The sequence below is a fragment of the Podarcis muralis genome, chromosome 1 (genome assembly GCF_964188315.1).
Source record: "Podarcis muralis chromosome 1, rPodMur119.hap1.1, whole genome shotgun sequence".
Taxonomy (NCBI): Eukaryota; Metazoa; Chordata; class Lepidosauria; order Squamata; family Lacertidae; genus Podarcis; species Podarcis muralis.
This window is the reverse complement of record NC_135655.1, coordinates 92,784,795-92,805,743: the sequence shown is the minus strand read 5'-3', so window position 1 is coordinate 92,805,743 and position 20,949 is coordinate 92,784,795. Positions and strand designations below refer to the sequence as shown.

At 42.4% G+C, this 20,949-nt stretch overlaps 2 protein-coding genes across 2 annotated transcripts; one reads left to right on the top strand and one right to left on the bottom strand.

The window, feature by feature from the left end:
* Window positions 1-418: 418 nt before the first annotated feature.
* Window positions 419-9,762, bottom strand: PARP9 (poly(ADP-ribose) polymerase family member 9). Its single transcript, XM_028743993.2, has 10 exons — window positions 9,656-9,762; window positions 8,127-8,163; window positions 6,371-7,188; window positions 5,707-5,937; window positions 5,391-5,609; window positions 4,586-4,661; window positions 3,814-4,170; window positions 3,006-3,151; window positions 2,489-2,666; window positions 419-1,738 (listed from the first exon to the last, which is right to left on the bottom strand). The coding sequence occupies exons 1-10, from the start codon at window positions 9,677-9,679 to the stop codon at window positions 1,401-1,403; spliced, it is 2,424 nt and encodes an 807-aa protein (XP_028599826.2). The 5' UTR covers window positions 9,680-9,762; the 3' UTR covers window positions 419-1,400.
* A 2,382-nt stretch (window positions 9,763-12,144) lies between these two features.
* On the top strand, window positions 12,145-20,739 carry DTX3L (deltex E3 ubiquitin ligase 3L). The gene is made up of 5 exons (XM_028743972.2): window positions 12,145-12,406; window positions 14,956-15,203; window positions 15,614-17,164; window positions 18,648-18,865; window positions 19,569-20,739. The coding sequence occupies exons 1-5, from the start codon at window positions 12,217-12,219 to the stop codon at window positions 19,636-19,638; spliced, it is 2,277 nt and encodes a 758-aa protein (XP_028599805.2). The 5' UTR covers window positions 12,145-12,216; the 3' UTR covers window positions 19,639-20,739.
* Window positions 20,740-20,949: the final 210 nt, after the last annotated feature.

Below are 20,949 nucleotides of genomic sequence, written 5' to 3'. Positions count from 1 at the left end.
GCAACTTCACAAGGGAGGATGAGTCATGTTGTGCATTTTCAAAATCCAGTGTTTACCTTTAGGAAATTCAAAAAATAGATGCAAGAACAAATATGCTGGGGATTTTCTGTAGCAGACTGGAAGTTTCAGGTGACTGTGCATATTACATAGTATTGAACTACTGAAATCTTTAAAAAGGGGGCAAGCAAACCTCAGGCTTGAGAAAAATGAAATCTCACTGTGCTCCAAAGTGTACCACTTCCAAAATATTGGCTGGACATGGTACACCATACACTTGTAGCACAATCTTATGAATATTTGGAAGTCAACCCCATGAGTGAGGTGCAGCTTTTGCTTGCTCAGGAATTTGTTTCTAGTGCCTGCATATACCTACACATCCTCTCTCACATACAACTGGCTTGCTTTAAAGCTTTCTCTGTTTTCAGCAGCCAATTTTTGGAGGAAGACACTTAGTTGTTGCTAAGCGGGGAGCCTTTTATTGGTTGTTGTTAACTGGGATTACAAACTTTGTTGGATCTGTCAAATAAGTCAAGAGACCTACCAGCAGTGTTTTTTCTGGGAGTACTCACCCTTAACAGATTCTTTTTTTGGGGGGACACATTTATAAAGATGTCCACTATTCAAAAATGCTATTGCCAGATGTTCAAGAATCTACTAAAAGATGGAAACTATAAAACCTCAAAAGATGGTATTATTTCAAAGGAATCTTACTATTTTTAGTATCTGTCACACACCAGTTACTGCCTCCTTTAGCTAATGCAACAAAGGTAATGTTTAAGGATCATAATCTATTAAAAGGTCATTTATAATATTTGCCCCCCTTTAACCCTAAGAATTTGGGTCATATGTTCCAATGTAGTTGCAGGTAGTCTTCACCCCATATCCAAAGCATGTATGCAATGGCATAGAGAAGGAGCTGAATGTTACACTGACATTTAGTGGTACAGCTGATAGAAACATGGTATTTATTGTGGATTTTAAACCAACTGATTTAATAGCACTTAATTCAATAAACCATCAAAGACATTCTAGAAATACAAAGTTACTTGGAATTTTCTGAAGTTTGAAATTTCCAAAAGCAGCATCTCTGGCACTTAGACAAAAGCTGATCCTGAACTGCATGAAGCACTTGCTATTATATTATTGTACAGAAAAAAACAAATATTTGCAGATGGTTTGAAGTTGGCATTTTAATATAAGAACTTGTGTTGTGAATGCAGCGGTTCTCTTTTAAATCAAATTAAAGCTTCCCATGCTGAGATTGCTTATTAAGCAATAACGATACTTCAAGATTGTAACGAGGCAAGATTTTTCACTGCATCGGAGAACTGCCATGTACATAAATTACTTAAACCTAACTCATAGAACCTAGTACCTATCATTTGTTGAACTTTAAGGCCTCATAGATTCTGAGCTGATGGTTCCAACTGGGTCTTCTGCACTGGATTCCAAAGCAGGGAACAAGTCAACAAATACAGCGGGAGAGCTTGCTCCCTATTGAAAATGACGAAGATTTCAGGGTTGTGAATATCGTCAACAACACTGTCATAGAGTTTCATGCTACTTGCACTAATTAATGGTGGTGCAACATAGCTTCGATTGCCCCTTGTATATGAGCCTGTTACAACTTCAGCCTCAAACACACAGATCAAGTGGTCCATTTCACATTTTTCCCTGGTATCTGTTACAAGGTTCCTGGGGTTCTTGTTAAAGTAGATGCCAGCTCCATATTTCTGGTCTGGAAAACAATGCAAAACACAGACTGATTAAACAGAGACATGTTTTCATTATGGTAGCAGTATGCAAGACAAACTGCTTCTGAATATGACTTGGTCTGCTCCCACTCCCGCCCTGAATAGAAATAAGAGGACCAAGTAATAATTGAAGAAGCCTTAAGGACATGCTGGGAAACTGCTGGTATTATAATTATTTTAACAATTGCAATCACGGTGGCAATCGGGAGCAGCACATCCAATTTTGCTGCTTGAGACAAGATGGGAAGTGCTGTTCCACTGCTACTGGTGGAGCAGTGGCGCTGATTTCAGATGAGATTTTGCACGCACTACAAGATCTTGTGAGATCTCGTGTGAAATCTGTCCTGATGCCAGCAGTGGAGGCAGTGGGGCAGGCAGAGCACCCACCTGGGCACCACCTCAGAGCCTTTTGCCACCAGAGGCAGCAGATTCACACTGCCCACTAGCTACACCAGCCCTGGTGGCAGCAATGGACACTGCAATCTAACTCTAGATCAGTTTAGGGTTTACAGAGGAAAAGCTAAATCTTACTGTGAGGACAATAGTGATAATTCTAAGAACCAGATAGGTACCACTTGATTTTATATTTTATTTAGCTAGCTTTTTAAGCTTTGAATTAATGTACTTGAACACCTGTGATGAATGCATCAACATGGCAGTCAAATTGTTTGAAGATAATCTACTGATTTTCTGTTGTTGTTTTTTTGCTTTTCATGGGTATATGCATGCTTTACCTTGTAAGGAGGAGGGGTAGGTTTTCTGAAATCCCGTTTTGCACACCAGACTACAGTACTGAGCTGGGACACGATGGTATAGCCTATGGCATACTGGCATTCCAGCATTTTTTCCTTCAATTTTTATTTTAATCCTTTGGAAGGTAGATTCTAAAAGAGGATTGCATATTTTCTCTATCTGAAATGAAAATGAAAGTAAGTTGTGCCCAGCTCAATAGCAGCAACACTAAAAAATACATACTGTTCCAATGCTAAGTACTTTTTTATTTCAATTTGTTTGTTTTTAAAATAGAAATTCCAGGATGAAAAAAGACCAAACGGTTCCAATTTATTCTCTACATGAAGTAATGTGATCTGAGTTTGATTTAGGAGTATACCACATATTGGTAAAAACCTATCAGTTTTCAATAATCATTTTGACTTGGATTTTACCCTCCTATATTCCTGTTGGTTTTAGATATTTGTAAAACATCACAATATTCTTTCAGAATTACTTTGCCATTGGTCATCTCTTTACCTTCAGAACCCGGAGGCCAGCTTTTTCAAGCTGTTTTTCTTTGTCCTTGAATTCATGAAGATACGACTCTATCGGAGTGACTTGGTAACAGTATTTACTCGCCATTTCTTTGTGGCCTTCTTGATGAGGAGAGTTTCTCAAAGATCCTAGATGCAGGTAATAAAATACTGAATAGTAGTGCAACTTTCAGATTGGAAAATTAACCGTAAGCATACTGGAGACGGGTAATGCCTGTTGCTTATTAAAATGGAAAAACAGTAAGCACAATGAGTTCGGTGTTTAATAAAGGCCCCTTCTTCACAGTGTGGTAATATTTCCTTTGACAGCGACAACTGAAATCCGTTGAGGCTACAATCCTGTAACCTCTTACCATGATTTCTCAGGGTTCTAAATCACATCCGGGAGCCTACTTGAGTTGAAAAGGCTTTCCAATGCAAAGCCAAATTCTTCCCCAAATTTAATAATAATAATAATAAAATACTTTGGCTGATTGACATCCGATGCTCTTTCAAAATGTGTTGTGGAAAGTATACAAATTTAATAATAAAAATAAAAATGTTCAGCCTTCAATGGACCAGGTGGGTACAGGAATAGTGACAGTGATGTATAGGAAGGGTTTGCACCCACCTGCACAATGGAAATGGCCTGGTGGAGAAAGCAACTGAATAGGGCTACTGCCTGTATGGTTTCAAACTGTTCTTTGTACAGGCTAGAAGCCTGCGCTTAGTATAAGGTGAAGGATATCAATAAGCAAAATTCTTCACCAGATGCTTTCTTAGCAAGTGTTCACATATTTTTCATAACATACCGTCTGCCTTAATTTCTTGCTTGGCTGTAGTCTGCAGCATGAATTCGATAGCGAATGTTGCATCAATCACGGCTCGGGGGGAACCTTCGATCTCGAGGGCTGCACCCTCCCCGGTCAAACTCTCCACTATGGTTATGCCAAAGTGCTGCTGCAGATGAGACAGCTCAACGGGCTGACCACTGCCAAGGTTGAGAAGGTTATAATTTTGTATAACGATCCGGTGAGTTTCCTCAACTTGTATGATGTTTTGGAGCCACAGTCCTGCTGCCTCCAGCATTTCCTGGCTGCGTCCAATAAGTTCCACAAATGGTCCGTTTTTTTCACAACCTCCATCGGCTTGCATGTCAGTCTGTACCTCTGAAAAATATTATTGGTAGGTGTTGCAATGGTTAGTGAATGACTCATGAAGAAGGGACAATTAAGAGGTGATATGATAGCCAAATATTTGAAGGGCTCACACAGATAGATGATGGGGGGGGGTATTGACAGGGCTAATTGGTTGAAATTACAAGAAAACCAAAAGTGGACTTTGAAACCGTGTTCCACTACTAAACTCTAAATTGAACCCTTGCTAGAATTATTTATTACCAACTACAAATTCTCCCCGCCTCTTCTTCAACTCCACTCATCTTTCAAGTCCCTCATTAAAACCTACACAAAACTTAGTTTTCTAATATTCCTGACATGTTCTATTTGTGGTCAAACATTAAAATATTTTTTTTATATACACAGAAAATCTCAACCAGTTTTAACCATCCCATTTATTTATTACCCATGCTATCCATATTGCTGCAGTCCATCTTTTCTTCCAGTTTGTTTTTGACTGACATAAGCTTGGTGAAGAAAGCCTTTAAAAAGAGAGAAAACACATACAATTGCTGCTTTTTGGGGCTCAGTTCTAAGCAGTATTGTGCCTGTTTAGGATGGAGTGTACAAAGCACTACGAATCTTCGGCATCTAATAACAATGGTCATTTTCCATTGCAGAAAGCTAAACCCATCACCATTTACTTCACATTCAAGATTAGACCTGGGGCAGTAAAATCCCACACAATGAGTATAATGGGCAGTAGTGAGAGTTCCCATATTAAACTGAGCATTGTGCTTATCTCAAGTGATAACCCAGGCTTCTCCAATCTAGCACCATCTGTATGTTGTTGGACAATAGGTCTCATCATCTTTGACCTTTGCCATCCTGGCTGGAGCTGACCACAGTTGTGCTGTATTCCAAAATATTTGGAGGGCACCATTATGTGGAAACCAGTGATAAAACTATAGAAAAATGTTTTAGAGAGATGCATTTACAGTGGTACCTCGGGTTAAGAACTTAATTTGTTCTAGAGGTCCGTTCTTAACCTGAAACTGTTCTTAACCTGAGGTACCACTTTAGCTAATGGGGCCTCCCGCTGCCGCCGCGCCACTGGAGCACAATTTCTGTTCTCATCCTGAAGCAAAGTTCTTAACCTGAGGTAATATTTCAGGGTTAGTGGAGTCTGTAACCTGAAGCGTATGTATTAGATGGCCACTGTATTAGATGGCCAGTCTTTAGCTACTTGCCATGAGCATTCAGAACCTCACCTCATAAACATCACTGTCATCTGGAGGAACCACAATGAATACATCAGGCTTCTTCCCAGGATATTCCTCCGCAAAGTGTATTATTTCCTCCACCATAATCTCCACTACTTCATCCTTTGGCATGTGTAAATCTTCAATCCCAAGGAGAGGAAAACAAACTGATGAGGACTGCTGCTCTTGAGCCTTGAGAAGACTTTTAGAAACTGCAGCTTTTAGTGCCTGTTGGAGGAGGAAAGTAGTTACGGTATAATGGTGATTCCCCCCCCCCCCTCCAACATTCAGTGAAATGAAAAGCTAATAGAAAAAAAGCCATCACCTCCTGTGCGTTGCATTCACTGTAAGATGGCCATACCACATGGAGCACAAACTCGCAGTCAATATTGCACCCTTTTGTGAATATGAGTTTAAGGTTATCTGCTGGAAGTCTCTGTAACTCAGAGAGAAATTGCTCCTGCATAGCTGGACCTGCCTTTTCGAGGATTGCTCTTGAGATGGTTCCTTGAGAGAGATCATCTTGCACAGTCACAGAGCTAATAATAATGGCAGCCTGGAAGAGAATGATGTAAGAATCAGAAACGATTTCATTTTGAATCTATGCATGATTTCTACATGCATGGTTCTCTGGGGAATGTGGTAGCTCCCCGAATGTGGAATGCTCTCCCCAGAGAGGCTTGCCTGGCGCCCTCACTACATGTTTTTAGGTGCCAGGCAAAAACATTCCTCTTTACCCAGGCCTATGGCTATTCAATAATCTATGGCATGTGAAAGTGTGGGGGAGGGGACTGTTATTATGATGACTATTTTATTATTAGGCTGTCTGTCAGTATGTTTTTTATTCGGTTTTTATCATTGATGTTCTGTAATGAGTTTTCACACAGTACTGCTCATCTGGTACTTGTGAGCATGGAAAAACCCAATTAATGGGGAAAGTAATGAATATTTGCCCTCTCCATATCACCTGTAAGAACACGGTAACCTACTTGCTGCGCTTCTATGTTCCCTTTTTTTATCTGGAGACAGAGATCATTGACTGTGATGGAGTCTGCTGCTCCCGCCAGAGGCACGACATCGTTGGTGCCTAGCAACTCTTCGCACGCCCTTTTCATGACTTCAGCTGTGGTCTCATCAATGTTCACGAGGTGGATTTCTTGCAAGTAACCAAATAACGGAGCTAACTGAATAAAATTCTTTATAGTCCGTACGATGACTTGAGCACATAAATCCTGCGGGAAGTTGAAGATTCCAGAGCTGAGGGCAGGAATGGCCACGGACTTGATATTGTTTTCTGGAGCATTGACATATTTCAGAATATTGATGATGGCTGCTTCAAGCTTGAGGCAACATTCCTCCCTCTGCTCCTCTGACCATCTTGGGCCCACTGCATGGATGACTTGCTTGCAATGGAGTCTTCCTCCACTAGTGACTGCAATCTGGCCAGCGCTGAGCGGTCCGTTCTTTTCAATGAAATGCTTGCAGTGCTCTTCAATTTCTGGCCCTCCAGCTTTCAGGAGAGCAAATGCAAGGCCTCCAAAGTGATGCAGGTATTCGTTGGCTGCATTCACCAAAGCATCGGCCTCGTGCCTTGTAAGATCATCTACCCAGACAGAAACTTCAATTCCTTCCTTCAGGCTTTTCCTATACACTTCGGTGGGATTCCTGATGCTCTTTAGGACAGTTATGCAGCCAAACTTCTTTTCGAGCAGACTACACAGGTAGTTCTCTCTCCTCTTAAGAATTGCATAAACATTGTTGCTGATTGGAATTGATAACATTTCCTCATCTATTGGCATTCTGATCTCTAGGGGGAACAAAACAAAGTACATATTTTGTGGTTTTATGGTTGCAGTGGGGGGGGGGGGTTTACATAAAACCTTTCTACCTGCACATGTTTTAGATTTCTCTGTTCACCCCCACACCAAAATGGCTCAGGAAAATAAAATTGCTTGCCAGTATATTATAACTGCAAAATGCCCTCTCAACCTAACCGACCCATAGAAATGTTGATCTCTTTAAATAATGCTACGTATCTAACAGCCCCTATAGAAAAGTTGTTGAGAGAGTATAACGCCTAGAGCAATTACCGTATTTTTTGCTCTATAAGACGCACCAGACCATAAGACGCACCTAGTTTTTGGAGGAAGAGAACAAGAAAAAAATATTCTGAATCCCAGAAGCCAGAACAGCAAGAGGGATCGCTGCGCAGCGAAAGCAGCAATCCCTCTCACTGTTCTGGCTTCTGGTATAGCTGCGCAGCCTGCATTCGCTCCGTAAGACGCACACACATTTCCCCTTACTTTTTAGGAGGGAAAAAGTGAGTCTTATAGAGCAAAAATTACAGTATTTTCCACTATCACATCACAAAATGTGACTTGTTGCTATGCTGGTTTTACAGTAATTGGGGAAGCTGCTGAGAAGGGGATATTGACTATAATACACACACACACACACACACACACACACACACACACACACACAATATGCAGAATATGCATGCTCCACATGAATAGGAGGACAGATAAAGAAGGTGGATCAAAGTACAAGAAACCCTGCAGTATAGGAATCTGGAGAGACACTCGATCCCTGTCTCCTGTAGGCTTTCCTCTGCAACTTCTGAAAAGCAGAAACCTATTTATAATCACTACCCCAGGGGTAGTTAACATGGAGCCCGCAACCTTTGGAGGATTCCCCACTACCTATACTTGATCTGCAATGAAAGGTATCAAGTGAACTATCTACCTGCATTGTCATTTTGTGGAGTCTCAGAACTGGAAGTCTGTAAAAACAAAAACAAAAAATGAAATCAAAATTATTTCGGCGAATGTCCCAGAAGTTAATGTTTGTGGACTGTAATCCTCATTCATAAAGCTTTACTTCACCTTCTGTGAAAATAATTAAATAAAAACAGTATTATATTGCTAGTGCTTTTAATTACTGTATGTTCTTACATTTATACCCTGCAGTTCTTTCATCATGGAAGCCAAGGCAGCATACATGTGTGGTACCCCATCCAGGCACTGACTAAAAGGAGTCAGCAAACTTTTTCAGCAGGGGGTCGGTCCACTGTCCCTCAGACCTTGTGGGGGGCCAGACTATATTTTGGAAAGAAAAAAAAGGAACAAATTCCTATGCCCTACAAATAGCCCTGAGATGCATTTTAAATAAAAGCACACATTCTACTCATGTAAAAACACCAGGCAGGCCCCACAAATAACCCAGAGATGCATTTTAAAGAAAAGGACACATTCTACTCATGTAAAAACACGCTGATTCCCGGACCATTGATTCGCCTGGATTGAGAACACACTGAATCACCTGGATTGAGAAGGCAATTGGGCCAGATCCGGCCCCCGGGCCTGAGGTTGTCTACCCATGGACTAAACCCAAAGCTGCTTGGCTTCAACATATTTTTTTTAATATGCTGCTTACATGCCAGAAAGGCTTCTAAGCTAGTTTAAAAGTATAAAACCAATTATAAAACCCATACGTAATTAAAATACACTATAAATCAGTTCCATTAAAGCATTACGGGAATCCATTTTTAATTATTATTGTTCCAAATTTATTAAAGAGAAAGCACAGAAAAAGAAAAAGAAAGCTGTCAGCTCACGTTCACAATACCATAAATTAATAAACTGTATTAAAAGCATCCATAATTAAAATGTAGAAGAAAGCAGCCCATTAAACAGTATAACAATTAGAAGAGCAATTTAAACAACTATATGAATAAGTTCAAATTCAGGGGAATGCTTGGCTAAACAGGTGTGTCGTCTTCAAGAGCCAGCAGAATGCCAATGCTGAGGGGGTCCATATGTGGTTTGCCTTCAGACCATACCTCGGGGATCATACTAGTCACTCCAGCTGGCTGGATGGCTAACCCTGTCTACTCAGAAATAAATCCTATTGTATTCAATAGGTCTTACTCCCAGATTAAGTTAGACTGGGATTGCAGTGACTGTATGCACTATATGCCAGTAAAGATCAATCCTCCAGCTTCTCATTTCATTCCAAAGTGGAATTAGGTGCTGAAGGGATTACTGGACATTTGGGGTTTTGTTCATGTGTCATGTTTATATTCTGAAACTGAGGTAGGCCTCAGAGCAACTTGTTTCTTTCATGTTTAATAATAATAATAATAATAATAATAATAATAATAATAATAATAATAATGTCCTGCTTCCGTCCCCCCAGCCTGGTCATTTCCACTCAACGCACTCCAACGACTCAAAACCTGTGTTTCAGTCTTTTTTCCTTTTGTGTTGACTTACCAACAATTTCATCATGTTCCCCATCTTGAATTTCCTCTTTTTTGTCCCCTCTTAGATGTTGCTGCTTTGCTCCTCCATTTTCCATTGGCCTAGGCTAGGGTAAGCAGCAAGGAGCTGCTTTTGCCACACTGGCCTGCCTTGGAATCCTCTGGTCTGGTTGCCATGGAGACTCCTGCTGGAACTTCAACCCCATTGTCAAGTTGCTTCCCAGATCACAATCTTCTTGTCCTTTAAAGCAAGGATGGGGATCCTGCGGCCCACAGCTCTCCTCACTCCAAGCCATCCGCCATGTTGGCTGGGGCTGATGGGAACTGGAGTCTAAGAACATCTAGAAGGCCACAGACTCCCCAACCCTGATTTTTTAAAAATGCTTACACTTACAGTCAAACCTCAGTTGTCGAATGTAATCCGTTCCAGAAGCCCATTCGGCTTCCGAAATGTTTGACAACCAAGGCGCAGGTTCCAATTGGTTGCAAGATTCCTGCACTCAAGTGGAAGCTGCGTCGGACATTCGGCTTCCAAAAAACGTTCAAAAACATTTACTTCCGGGCTTCGGGAGCCGAAACGTTCCAAAATTGAGCCGTTCGGGAATCGAGGTTTGACTTTATTAGGATCCAGCGGTTAGAAGGGTCTCTGCACACAGCCTACTTCCCCCTACCCCAAAGGCTTAACAGTATTCAGTACAGTGGTACCTTGGGTTACATACGCTTCAGGTTACATATGCTTCAGGTTACACACTCCACTAACCCAAAAATAGTGCTTCAGGTTAAGAACTTTGCTTCAGGATGAGAACAGAAATCGTGCTCCGGTGGCACGGCGGCAGCAGGAGGCCCCATTAGGTAAAGTGGTGCTTCAGGTTAAGAACAGTTTCAGGTTAAGAGCAGACCTCCGGAACGAATTAAGTACTTAACCCGAGGTACCACTGTAGTCCTGTCCCCTGGGCTCCCAACTAACTTGCCCATAGCCTCCAAGTGATACATATTTGTCATCGCCAAGAAACCAGCTCTCGGTATGTTACTTCATGTCACAAGGGATTTACACCTTAGTAAACATGTTTAGGACTGGGCTGCCTGGCTAAAATTTAATCCACACTAATTTGGAAGGTGTTGAATAGAAATAAAAAGGAACCCCCCCCCCCAACTACAGAAATATGGTTGGCGTAAGATTCATATGGCAACTGTGACTGTGGATACCTTACAGTTTTAACACCCTTTCATGGCCACCAGTTAGAATGCAAAAAGGATGGACTGCCGGATAGAAGGTGCTGCTGATAATGCCAAAGTTGCAGGTTCGATCTGCATATTCCTACATTGCAAGGGGGTTGGACTAGATGATCCCTGGAGTCCCATTCAACGTTAAAGTTCTTAGATTATATTATTTTGCATTCCCACCCACCCCCTTTTACCACCACTATGCGACTCTAGATTTAAGTGGAGGGAGTTATAGTGCACACCCTCCAAGTGTCCCTATTTCCCAGGGACGTCCTTGATTTAGAGAAGCCATCCTGGTTTCTGATTTGATCCTGGAATGTCCCACTTTTCCTTAGGATGTCCCTATTTCAATTGGACAAATGTTGGAGTTATCCGACCCCTGAGCTGTCTGAAGGCAATCCTCTACAGTGGTACCTCGTGTTACATACACTTCAGGTTACAGATTCCGCTAACCCAAAAATAGTGCTTCAGGTTAAGAACTTTGCTTCGGGATGAGAACAGAAATCGTGCTCTGGCGGCGCGGCGGCAGCAGGAGGCCCCATTAGCTAAAGTGATGCTTCAGGTTAAGAACAGTTTCAGGTTAAGAACGGACCTCTGGAACGAATTAAGTACTTAACCTGAGGTACCACTGTATAGGGAAGGTTTTTTTAAAATGTTTAACGTTTTATTATGTTTTTATACAAATTGGAAGCTGCCAGAGTGGCTGGGGCAACCCAGTCAGATGTTGGGGGTATAAATAGTAAAATGATCATGATGGAATGGGAGAAATGGAATTGGAGAAATGTTGGAGGGTATGCTAGTGCAACCCTATACATATCTACTTGTAAGCTCCTGCAGAGTTCAGTGGCGCTTATCCCTCAATAAGTGAGTATAGGATTGCACCTTAATTCGCTTCAGCAATTCCGAGACGAGAAAGTAGAGGTACTAAGGAGCAATTCAATAAACGAAGTCACAATGTCGTGATCTTCTGTTCGAAGGACGAAACGTCTCGCCTTGGGAACGAGCCTTGAGCTCGGGCATCTCATCTCACCCATTTCCTCCGCTTCCGTACAAGTGTGCAAGCATTTTGAGCCGGACCCGCCTCACCGGTTGAGCTTCTGCCCAGCGCTCGGCAAGCGGCGAGGAAGCCTTCCCGGAAAAGCAGCCAACCAGCCTTCTCCGTAACCCGCCGCGCTTCTCGGCTCCCGGGGATGGGCCGGCAGGAGGAGCTGCGGCGACGCAGCCTGGAGCCGAGCGCCGGATTCCGGCGCGCCCGAAAGGAGGAGGAGGAGGAGGCAGGCTCGCCTCCGAGGGAGTTGGCGAAGAACCGAAAGTGAAAGTCCGAGCCTCGCCCCCCTGCTTTGGTCCGCCATGGCCGGCGCTCCTGCTCCGCTCTTCGTGCAGCTCTCTCTCTCTCCTGAAGAGAGGGGCTTGGGGAGGCTCGAGTTCAAGCTGCAAAGCCACTTCCAATCCCGGAAACGCTCCGGGGGCGGCGAATGCGAAGTGCGAGCTCTGGATCGTGAACGGGACGTCTATTCGGTGCAGTTCCTGTCGGAGGAAGGTAACTGGAGGCTTCAGAGGCCCCGACGGGGCGGTGTACAGTTACTTGGCTCCAAGCATTTGGGCATGGCCTTTCCCTGTAGCAAAGTTGGGATAAATGTCTAGAGGGAAGGAGTTTCCACTTTCGCCTAGCTCCCTTGAGGTTCCAGCTTTCTCTTCCTTTTTGCCCTTAGTAGGAATTCCCCTTTCCGCCATGCTTCGTCTGCTATTGCCTCCCCCGCCCCGATCCACCCCCCCCCCCGCCCAGTTCATCCTGATCCACCCAACAGCTGCACGACAGGCAGAAATTTTGCGGATAAAGCTTTCCCTATCTCTCGAGTTTCTATCATAGCTGTCAACTTACAGATTTGAAAATTAAGGGGCCAGCAGCCTCGAAAATAAGGGATCAGCAGCCAAAATAAGGGATTTGCTTAGTTTACACGTCAATCCGGCACTGATGGAGCCATGCTGCTTTTGCTGCCACTAACTGTGTTTTGCAGGGGGTTGGACCAGGTGATCCTAAGGGTCTACAACTCTGACCAAAGAAGAGGGGCAGACAAAACTGAAGAACGACATCTAGATGGCAAAGCTTACAGGCAGAATTAGAAACCAGGAAGAGGACCTCTTTAATAAAGAATGGGGAAAGTTTATAATTTATTTGAAAAGCTATTGTAAAGAGTTTCATACATTGGTAGGATTGACAGAAAACTTGTAGTAAAAATTTGATCTATGAATGGACAAATGATTTATAAAAATAGAGTTATGAAAGGGGTGCAGAGGGGGAAATCACTATATTAAGATGCTGCACTGGTTGGAGGGTATGCTAAGCAGCACGTCGGGGCTGCCGTTGTCCTGGTGCGAGGAGTTCCATCAGCCCTTCCCCGCCCAAGAGGGAGGGAGGGAGACTCTCGCCCACACCACCCGCGAGCCCGGCATGAGGCGGTTGCGGCACCACGGGAGCCACTGAAGCGCCGCCCTTCTGCGTCCCTCCCCATCCCCTCTTCTTCCTCCTCCCTCAGGCCGCCTCCGGCTTCCCCTGGCACCGCGATGGAAGTCTCGCAAGAGAGGGGTTGCCTGCCCACCCACCGCCACCCGTCTCCTCACGACGCGCCCCTGAGGGGGAAAAGGGAGAGACAGAGACGCGGCAGCTTGTGCGTGGGCTCTCTCGAAGCAGAGGACCCCAAGCCGCTGCTTCCCTCTCGAGCCCGGCAAGCATGAAACCTGGGAAATTTAAGGGACATCATCAATCTGGGACAGGAGTGGGAAACGGCGCTGGGATAAGGGAGTTTCCCGTCACATAAGGGACAGTTGAAAGCTATGGTTTCTATACTGGGGTTAAGCTTCACCTGTTAGATCCCTGGAAAAGGAGTTAGATCCCTGGCTTAACTGTTAAAGGCCCCGGAGCCCTGCCAAAAAGCAGGGAGGGAGAAGTTGGCAAGCACTTTTAGAGAAATGATTAGGAACATTGGAAAAGTAACATAACACCGACAAAAGAAGAATGGGTTTTTAAACTGTCAGAATATCTTGAATTGGCCAAACTTACGAGTTTAATAAGAAATTATTCTAATGAGAAAATAAGGAGAGTGGGAAGTCTTTATAAATTATTTGAAGAGAACCAATTCCCAGATTCATACTTGGCTTAGCTTGGAATAAAAATCTCACAGGTAATTAGAATAATTCTCCAAAAATTTAATCACTACAGACAACCAGTGATATGAGGAATAAAGACCCACATGGAGTTAGTTGGAAGTCAGTTTCTTTTTCCCTTTTCCCTTCTTCTTTTTTGGTGTGGTTTTTCATTCTTTTTCCTTTTTTGGGAGAGCATAATGTTTTGTATTTTTGATTGCAGATTATGTTATTATGTTTACATCCTTGTAATTTTTTTTTTTGCATTTTTTCCTGTTTTGTATTGTTTGCTTGTTTTATTCAATGCTTGTTGTGTGATGTATAAGTAATAATAATAATAATAATAATAATAATAATAATAATAATAAGTGATTAGGCCGGGGATCTCATGGAAATACCTTGAAGGGAAAGAAAATGAAGCCAACGTCTTGAAAGAATGGTGTATATGCAGAGTGCCTTTCCCTCATCACTGGACTGTTTCAACTAGCTGCCAGACACTTAGGAAAAGGGGGTGAGGAAGGTTTTTGAGATGGGATGCTGCAATCTAGCTGCCTTCTCTTGTTTTGGAAATTAAGCAACATCACTCACTTCCATATAGCTGTGTTCAAAAAGGGACTAGTCGCAGCAAATCCTGTCAGCCAGGTCGAGATTTGTCTATTGGGAAGTTGTCTTAGGACAGAAAATGGGAGATTCTGAAGAGTAAGAGGGAGTTTGGCTTTGACTGAGTTACACTGGCTTATGTGGGATCAAATATCACCTGGTGTAACTGTGGCTTCAGAATTAAATTTTCTTAGGCGTGCAATATGAATATCACCAAAACAGATATATTGTACATATCTTTTACATTTATCGTGTAAGCTGCTTTGAGATATCTTAATGCAAAAATGTGACATAGTATCATTATAAGCGAAATATAACATACGTTTCTTATTTGAATCAATTTAGTGAAGCAACAAGTGAAGAACCATGGACCTCATTTCATAGAAGTTTCTGGAAGATCTGTAAAGATAAATATCCTTCCAGATTCTGAGGTGTCAATGATGGATATGACAGAAACATCACTTGCAAATTATTTGAAGAGCTCAGCAGCCAGCTCGCTTTCTGCTTCAAGCACTCTGCCACTTCCAAATGATTTTGGAGAGCAAAAGCTGACTGAAAAATATGCAGGTGATCTGGAAAGCATGACCAGAAAGGTAAGAATCCACCAAGGCCTAGAACTTCAGAATGCCTAAGCTGAGCCCCTCTTTTTCCAATACTGGTTAACTGCATCTTTACTGTTTTCTTCAATTGGCTATTTTTACCCATTTATTTGATAACAACTGAATCATTAATATCAGGCAGTTGACCATTGAATAAAAGAAGGAAAAACTGGGAAAGGTATAAACACCGCGCAAGCGAATAAGAACAAATGCTAATTGTCATATAACCTTCCCACAAACAAATCAGAATGAATTTGTCTCGTCTTTATTGAACAATCTAACTTCCATGTAAGTCTTGTACAAGCAAATTGGGACAGATGTTTAATACAAAGGGCATTTGCAGAAGCCCTGTGTGCATGTGTGTTAATAAAACCGAATTTCTCTCTCTTTTTTCTTGTTTTCAGATCTTTCTTAGCGTATCTGCCACTTTGAATACTGAATTGCTTACAAAAGAGCAGAGAAGTCAGGTGACAATTGTCTGTCCCACCTTAAAAATAGATGCGCGCTCAGGGCAGACTGGCATAGAAAAGGTATCAGGAGATTATGATGACATTGAGAAGTTACACCGTCATTTTGAGAAGCTCCTTGGAGGCCCCCACCACCGCAGCAATGAATCTTCACACCCTAAAGGGCCAAAAACTATGAGAGAGATGCCCATGGATGATTGGAAGGAAGGAAGGAAGAAAGATGTAGATGTGTGTGATATCAAGGTTCCTTCAGCTATCTTTGAATACTTCAGCCAGGCCTGCAAGGAACAGGTTGATGAACTGGAACAGAAGTTCAGTGTAAAGCTGACTAGTCAAGAATGTGGAAATGGGTTGGCTTCTCTACGCTTCTCTTCTGTTGGGGACCCTAGCCTCCTAGAGAAAGCTCAGCATAATTTTGTCATGGCGTTTCAGAAGGTGACCGCAGATCTGAAACAGGAGATAATGTCTTTTACTGACAGCCACCAGATGGCTAAAGCACAGCAGATTATAAACCTCAATTTCAAGAGCATCCTTGTTAAAACAGAGGGAAATACATTGGTTCTCCGTGGCCCTGCAAAGGAGATTTCAGCTGCTAAAGGGGCAATAGGGGAATTAGAGGCAGGAGAGTTGGTAAAAAAATCTGAAGCTTACCCTTTGAAAACTGACACCGGATTTGATCTTAAGACATTTAAATCATTGGAACCAGAATTGGATAAAGAAATTGAATATATAAACCGAAAGTACAATACTGAGTCACAGAAAAAGTTTGTTCTCAGCATGCAGAAAGCATATGTTTTCTTTAAGCATAGGAACTATCCAAACCCAGATTCATGTTTACAAGCCTATGAGAGCTTTGTCCATTTTTATCAGAGGATTTCAACCCAGCCCATAGAAAGAGTCATCCCCTTGAATCTTCTTGAGGACCAGAAAAGAAAACTAGACACGTTCTTTTCAGCACTGCAAAAAGAAAATCCCAGAGTAACAATGCGTATATCAAAGAAAAATAATCTAATTCTGTTTGGTATTCCAGAGCATGTGCTTTCTGTTGAAAAGCACATCATGAGGTTTCTGGAAACTGATGTTAATCCGCCTGTAGGAAGTATAGGTCCTAGTTCCAGCTCTGGAGAAACTAAAGGTGCCTATTTGGAGCAAAACGGGGGCCCCAAAATGCACTCCCCTCCTCCCAGGGAGCAAAAGGAGTCAAAGGAAATGGAAGTCAAACAAGAGGATGTGTGCACCATTTGCATGGACAAAATCCACCAGAAGAAAGTGCTGCCCAAATGCAAGCATGAGTTTTGTGCTGAGTGCATTGAGCAGGCCTTGAAATACAAGCCCGTTTGCCCTGTGTGTAATGTGGCCTATGGGAAGGTGGAAGGAAACCAGCCACCAGGGACAATGAACATCCAGAAATCTCGAGCGTCACTTCCTGGTTATGCTGGATATGGTACCATCCAAATTTCATATTACATACCTGATGGCATTCAAACGGTAAGTCGCAAGGAACACTTTGGGGGCTGAAGAGGGATTGGAATGGCATGAGAGAGTATGAGCAGCCCCACCTTATATCTGCTCATAATATCCTTTTAAGAAAACTTTATATCGCTGCATGCAAAGGCAAAACTTGTACTAGTGACATACTGTTGGGACGGGGTTTGGCAGTTCCAGAAGGCGAGAGCAGCAGAGCCATAAACAGGATGGAGCTTAAATTACCCCAATTGCAGAATCTGCCATTATTCCACATACATCCTTTCTTGCATCAGGAACATTTGTTCTCTTTCCACAGAACTTGAATGGTTTGTCTCACTCAACTATAGGGCTAAGCCTGTTGCCCTCCTGATGGTTTGGACTGCAACTTCCAGCAGTTCCATTCAGCCCAGCCATTCTGGCTATAATATAAAATAATAATACAGTCATACCTCGGGGTTAAATATGCTTCAGGTTGAGCGTTTTCAGGCTGCGTTCCGTGGCGACCCGGAAGTAACGGAACGGGTTACTTCCAGGCTTTGTCGCATGCGCAGATGCTCAAAATGACGTCATGCGCAGAAGCGGCGAATCGTGGCATGCGCAGACGCAGGTTGCATTCTGCTCAGGATGCGAACGGGGCTCCGGAACGGATCCCGTTCGCATCCAGAGGTACCACTGTAATAATAATAAATAATAATAATAATAATTTATTATTTATACCCTGCCCATCTGGCTGGGTTTCCCCATCTTCCTTCTATGGGAACCTTTTTCTGCTGAAGGGCCACATTCCTTTCTGGACAACCTGCCATTTCCCATTTGTCCATCCTTGCCACTTAAATGAAATTGGGCCAACAGCCACAGATTGCCCTTCTCTGGGGTAGAGGCATATGGAATTATGAATGGTGTAAACAGATTTTCTGTCACAATCATGGGAAAGTCATACCCAATGATGCTGATTGTGGCAGCAGTTTGGGGGCACAAAAAAGTAATTCTTTGGTATGTGATAGCGCACATACCATCGGCGAATAATCAAAGGCATCTCCAAAAAAGATACATATGACACGATCTGGTCTCCCTTTTTCTCTTTTATTGATGAACGGGGATATTTTAATTCCACCATCATCACAGAGGTGTCTGTAGAGAGGATATGTTGATTGAAGATGTATTGTAAATTTTGAATGTATGTATGTATGTAAAGTAATTCTTTAGCTCAACACAATTAAATGCTCAGAGTCACTACCCCAAGGTGTGGTGACAAGAAGTCTTTTAGCCATGGAAGCTAAATGGTATTCTCAGGATTCCTCTGAATCACAGAAGATGGCTGCCTTCTGTTTGTTGATGCCATCCTTGGGAGCCTTGCCAGAACCATTTGGCTGACCACTGTTGGAAACAAGATGCTGGATTAGATAAACACTTGGGATCCAGCAGAAGTGCTTCCCTGACAGTTGCTGAGCTTCATGCAAGTAAAGTATAACCCTTTACCTATCTTAATACCTTTGCATTGCAGAAAGACCACCCAAACCCTGGAAGACCATTCAGCGGTGCAAATCGGACAGCATATTTACCCGATAACCCAGAAGGAAGAGAAATTTTGAAATTGCTTCAGCGGGCCTTTGATCAAAAGTTGATTTTCACAGTTGGCCAGTCACGTACAACCGGTGTAACAAATGTTGTTACCTGGAATGACATTCACCACAAAACTAACTGTTATGGAGGAGCAAGCAGGTGTGTTGTATTTGTTTGTTTTGAGTGCCAGTGATCCATTTCTCAGTGTAATCTCGTTCTAGCTTTGATTTTGTTGGATGCAGATTCACTCAAGTATAGGAACCATTTTGGAAGAAGTGTTTTGGACAGTGATCAGACATTTTTTTCACATTTCACAATCTTAGCCGCAGCTATTTGTTTTGCATGATCCAAACAGCAAAGTCAGGTTTTGTCTGTATTTGCATGCTCAGGAGGCATGCCACGTTCTCAAACTGCAATAGTATATATAATGTACATAGCATTTGAGTATTTTCACAATAATCACAATAGTCCTGTGTCTAGCCCTGGGCCCAGTCTACTTCAACTTCCTACCACTTGGCTAGGAGTCAACCTATAGGCCTCCTGCACTCAAGGCCATCAAGAGAGCGGAAAGCTGCTGCAGCAGCAAGCTGCCATTCACCCCAGCTTAACACAACCTCTATGAGGCGCATGTTGTGTACATGTTCTTCAAGTATTAATAAAGCCAAGGCGCAAATGTTGCATTCAAATCCTCACCTCAGAATAACTGAAGATTCCTGCAGAGTTCTTTTTCTTGGGCCACCGTGGTGTCAGCACACTGTTTCTCCAATATTTGAGTACACAGTATTTTGATAGCTATATTAGACAACAACCTCTCTTCATTGGGTAATTGCTTGGTTTACAAACAAAACTCTTTCTCTCCTAGTTTTGGCTACCCCGATCCAGATTACCTGAAACGTGTTCGAGAAGAACTGAAGGCAAAAGGAATTGAATGAGCGCTCTTTCAGTCGACTGTCCAGAATCTGTACCAGTCCAAAGATGTGCCAAATGGATTTAGCTTATGGGTGCTTTTTTCTGCTTATCCAGTACAAAATTCTGAATTGCATAACTTGTTGAATAACTTGCTAAAAAACTATTGCAGTGCTGTTAAGTAAAGCTGTCGTTCCAGGGAAAGGAACCTGTGGCCCATGAGATGTACAGCTTCCATCAACCATGATAGTTTGCCATGTTGGAGGGAGTTGGAGTTTAACGTATCAAGGGCTACAAGTGTCACACAGCTGCTGTAGACCAAACCACATTTCATGGAGTCCAGCCCCATTGATTGCAGCGGACCTTGATTTTCAAAGTTCTGCTGAAGTCACTTGGTCTCGGTTTTAAGTAGAAGCGTGCGTGATTAGGCTGTCAAACACTTTTTCCTCTCTTATGTGCTTACTACTACTGCTACCACTTGCAGCATAACTGGATGGAAGAAAGTTTAGTTTTTCTCACCTTTGCATAACTGGGCTGTTTTGCTTTCTTTCTCTGCATTGTGAAAATTCTTAAGTAAAAGCAAACCAATAAAAATGGTTCAGCATTTTGTGAGTTCTGGGCCATACTAAATTTTCTTAATGGGCCTAAATTAGTTACGTTAGCTGATTTCAGTGAGTCTACTCAGAGTAAAACTTAGATAAATGCCATCTGCAGACTGAAATATAGTGTTCAACCCAAGTTTACTACTTTTTTTTTAAGGTTGCAATTTACTGGTATGTCCTATTTTGAATCTTTGGAGCATCGTTGTCCCACAAGAAAAGAACAAAATCTGGAACACAAGTGGCTATTAATACTATGTCCTTGATCGGTCTCCCCCTCTTGAAAATCAAATAGTTGAGCAATATTTTCTTTCTTTCTTTCCATTTAACACCAGCCTGAAGGCATCGCAGACCATTTTGTGTGTATTTTCTGCTTCACTCTATGGCACATAGCACAATGTAACGTGACATGAGGCAACAGATTCTATTAGCTTGCTGCTGCCACTAAACTGGCAAGGTTAAAGTATATTCATCATCAAGTTGTGAAATGGGACTTAAAAGGAAATAAAAGTCTATATGCTAATTAAATAGTGTCTGTGGTGTGTTTTTTTGTTCATTTGTTTTAAAGATCTTTCCTTGACCAGTTTTGGGGAGTAGGTGAGATTTTCCTGCTTGCTAACATGGCTTTGCTGTTTTTAAAGGAGAGTGGAGTAACTAATTTTAAAAGTGAAAATGCTGAAGAGTAACAGCGTACAATTCTTACTTATATAGGTACACTGCATTTTAATATGTTAATTA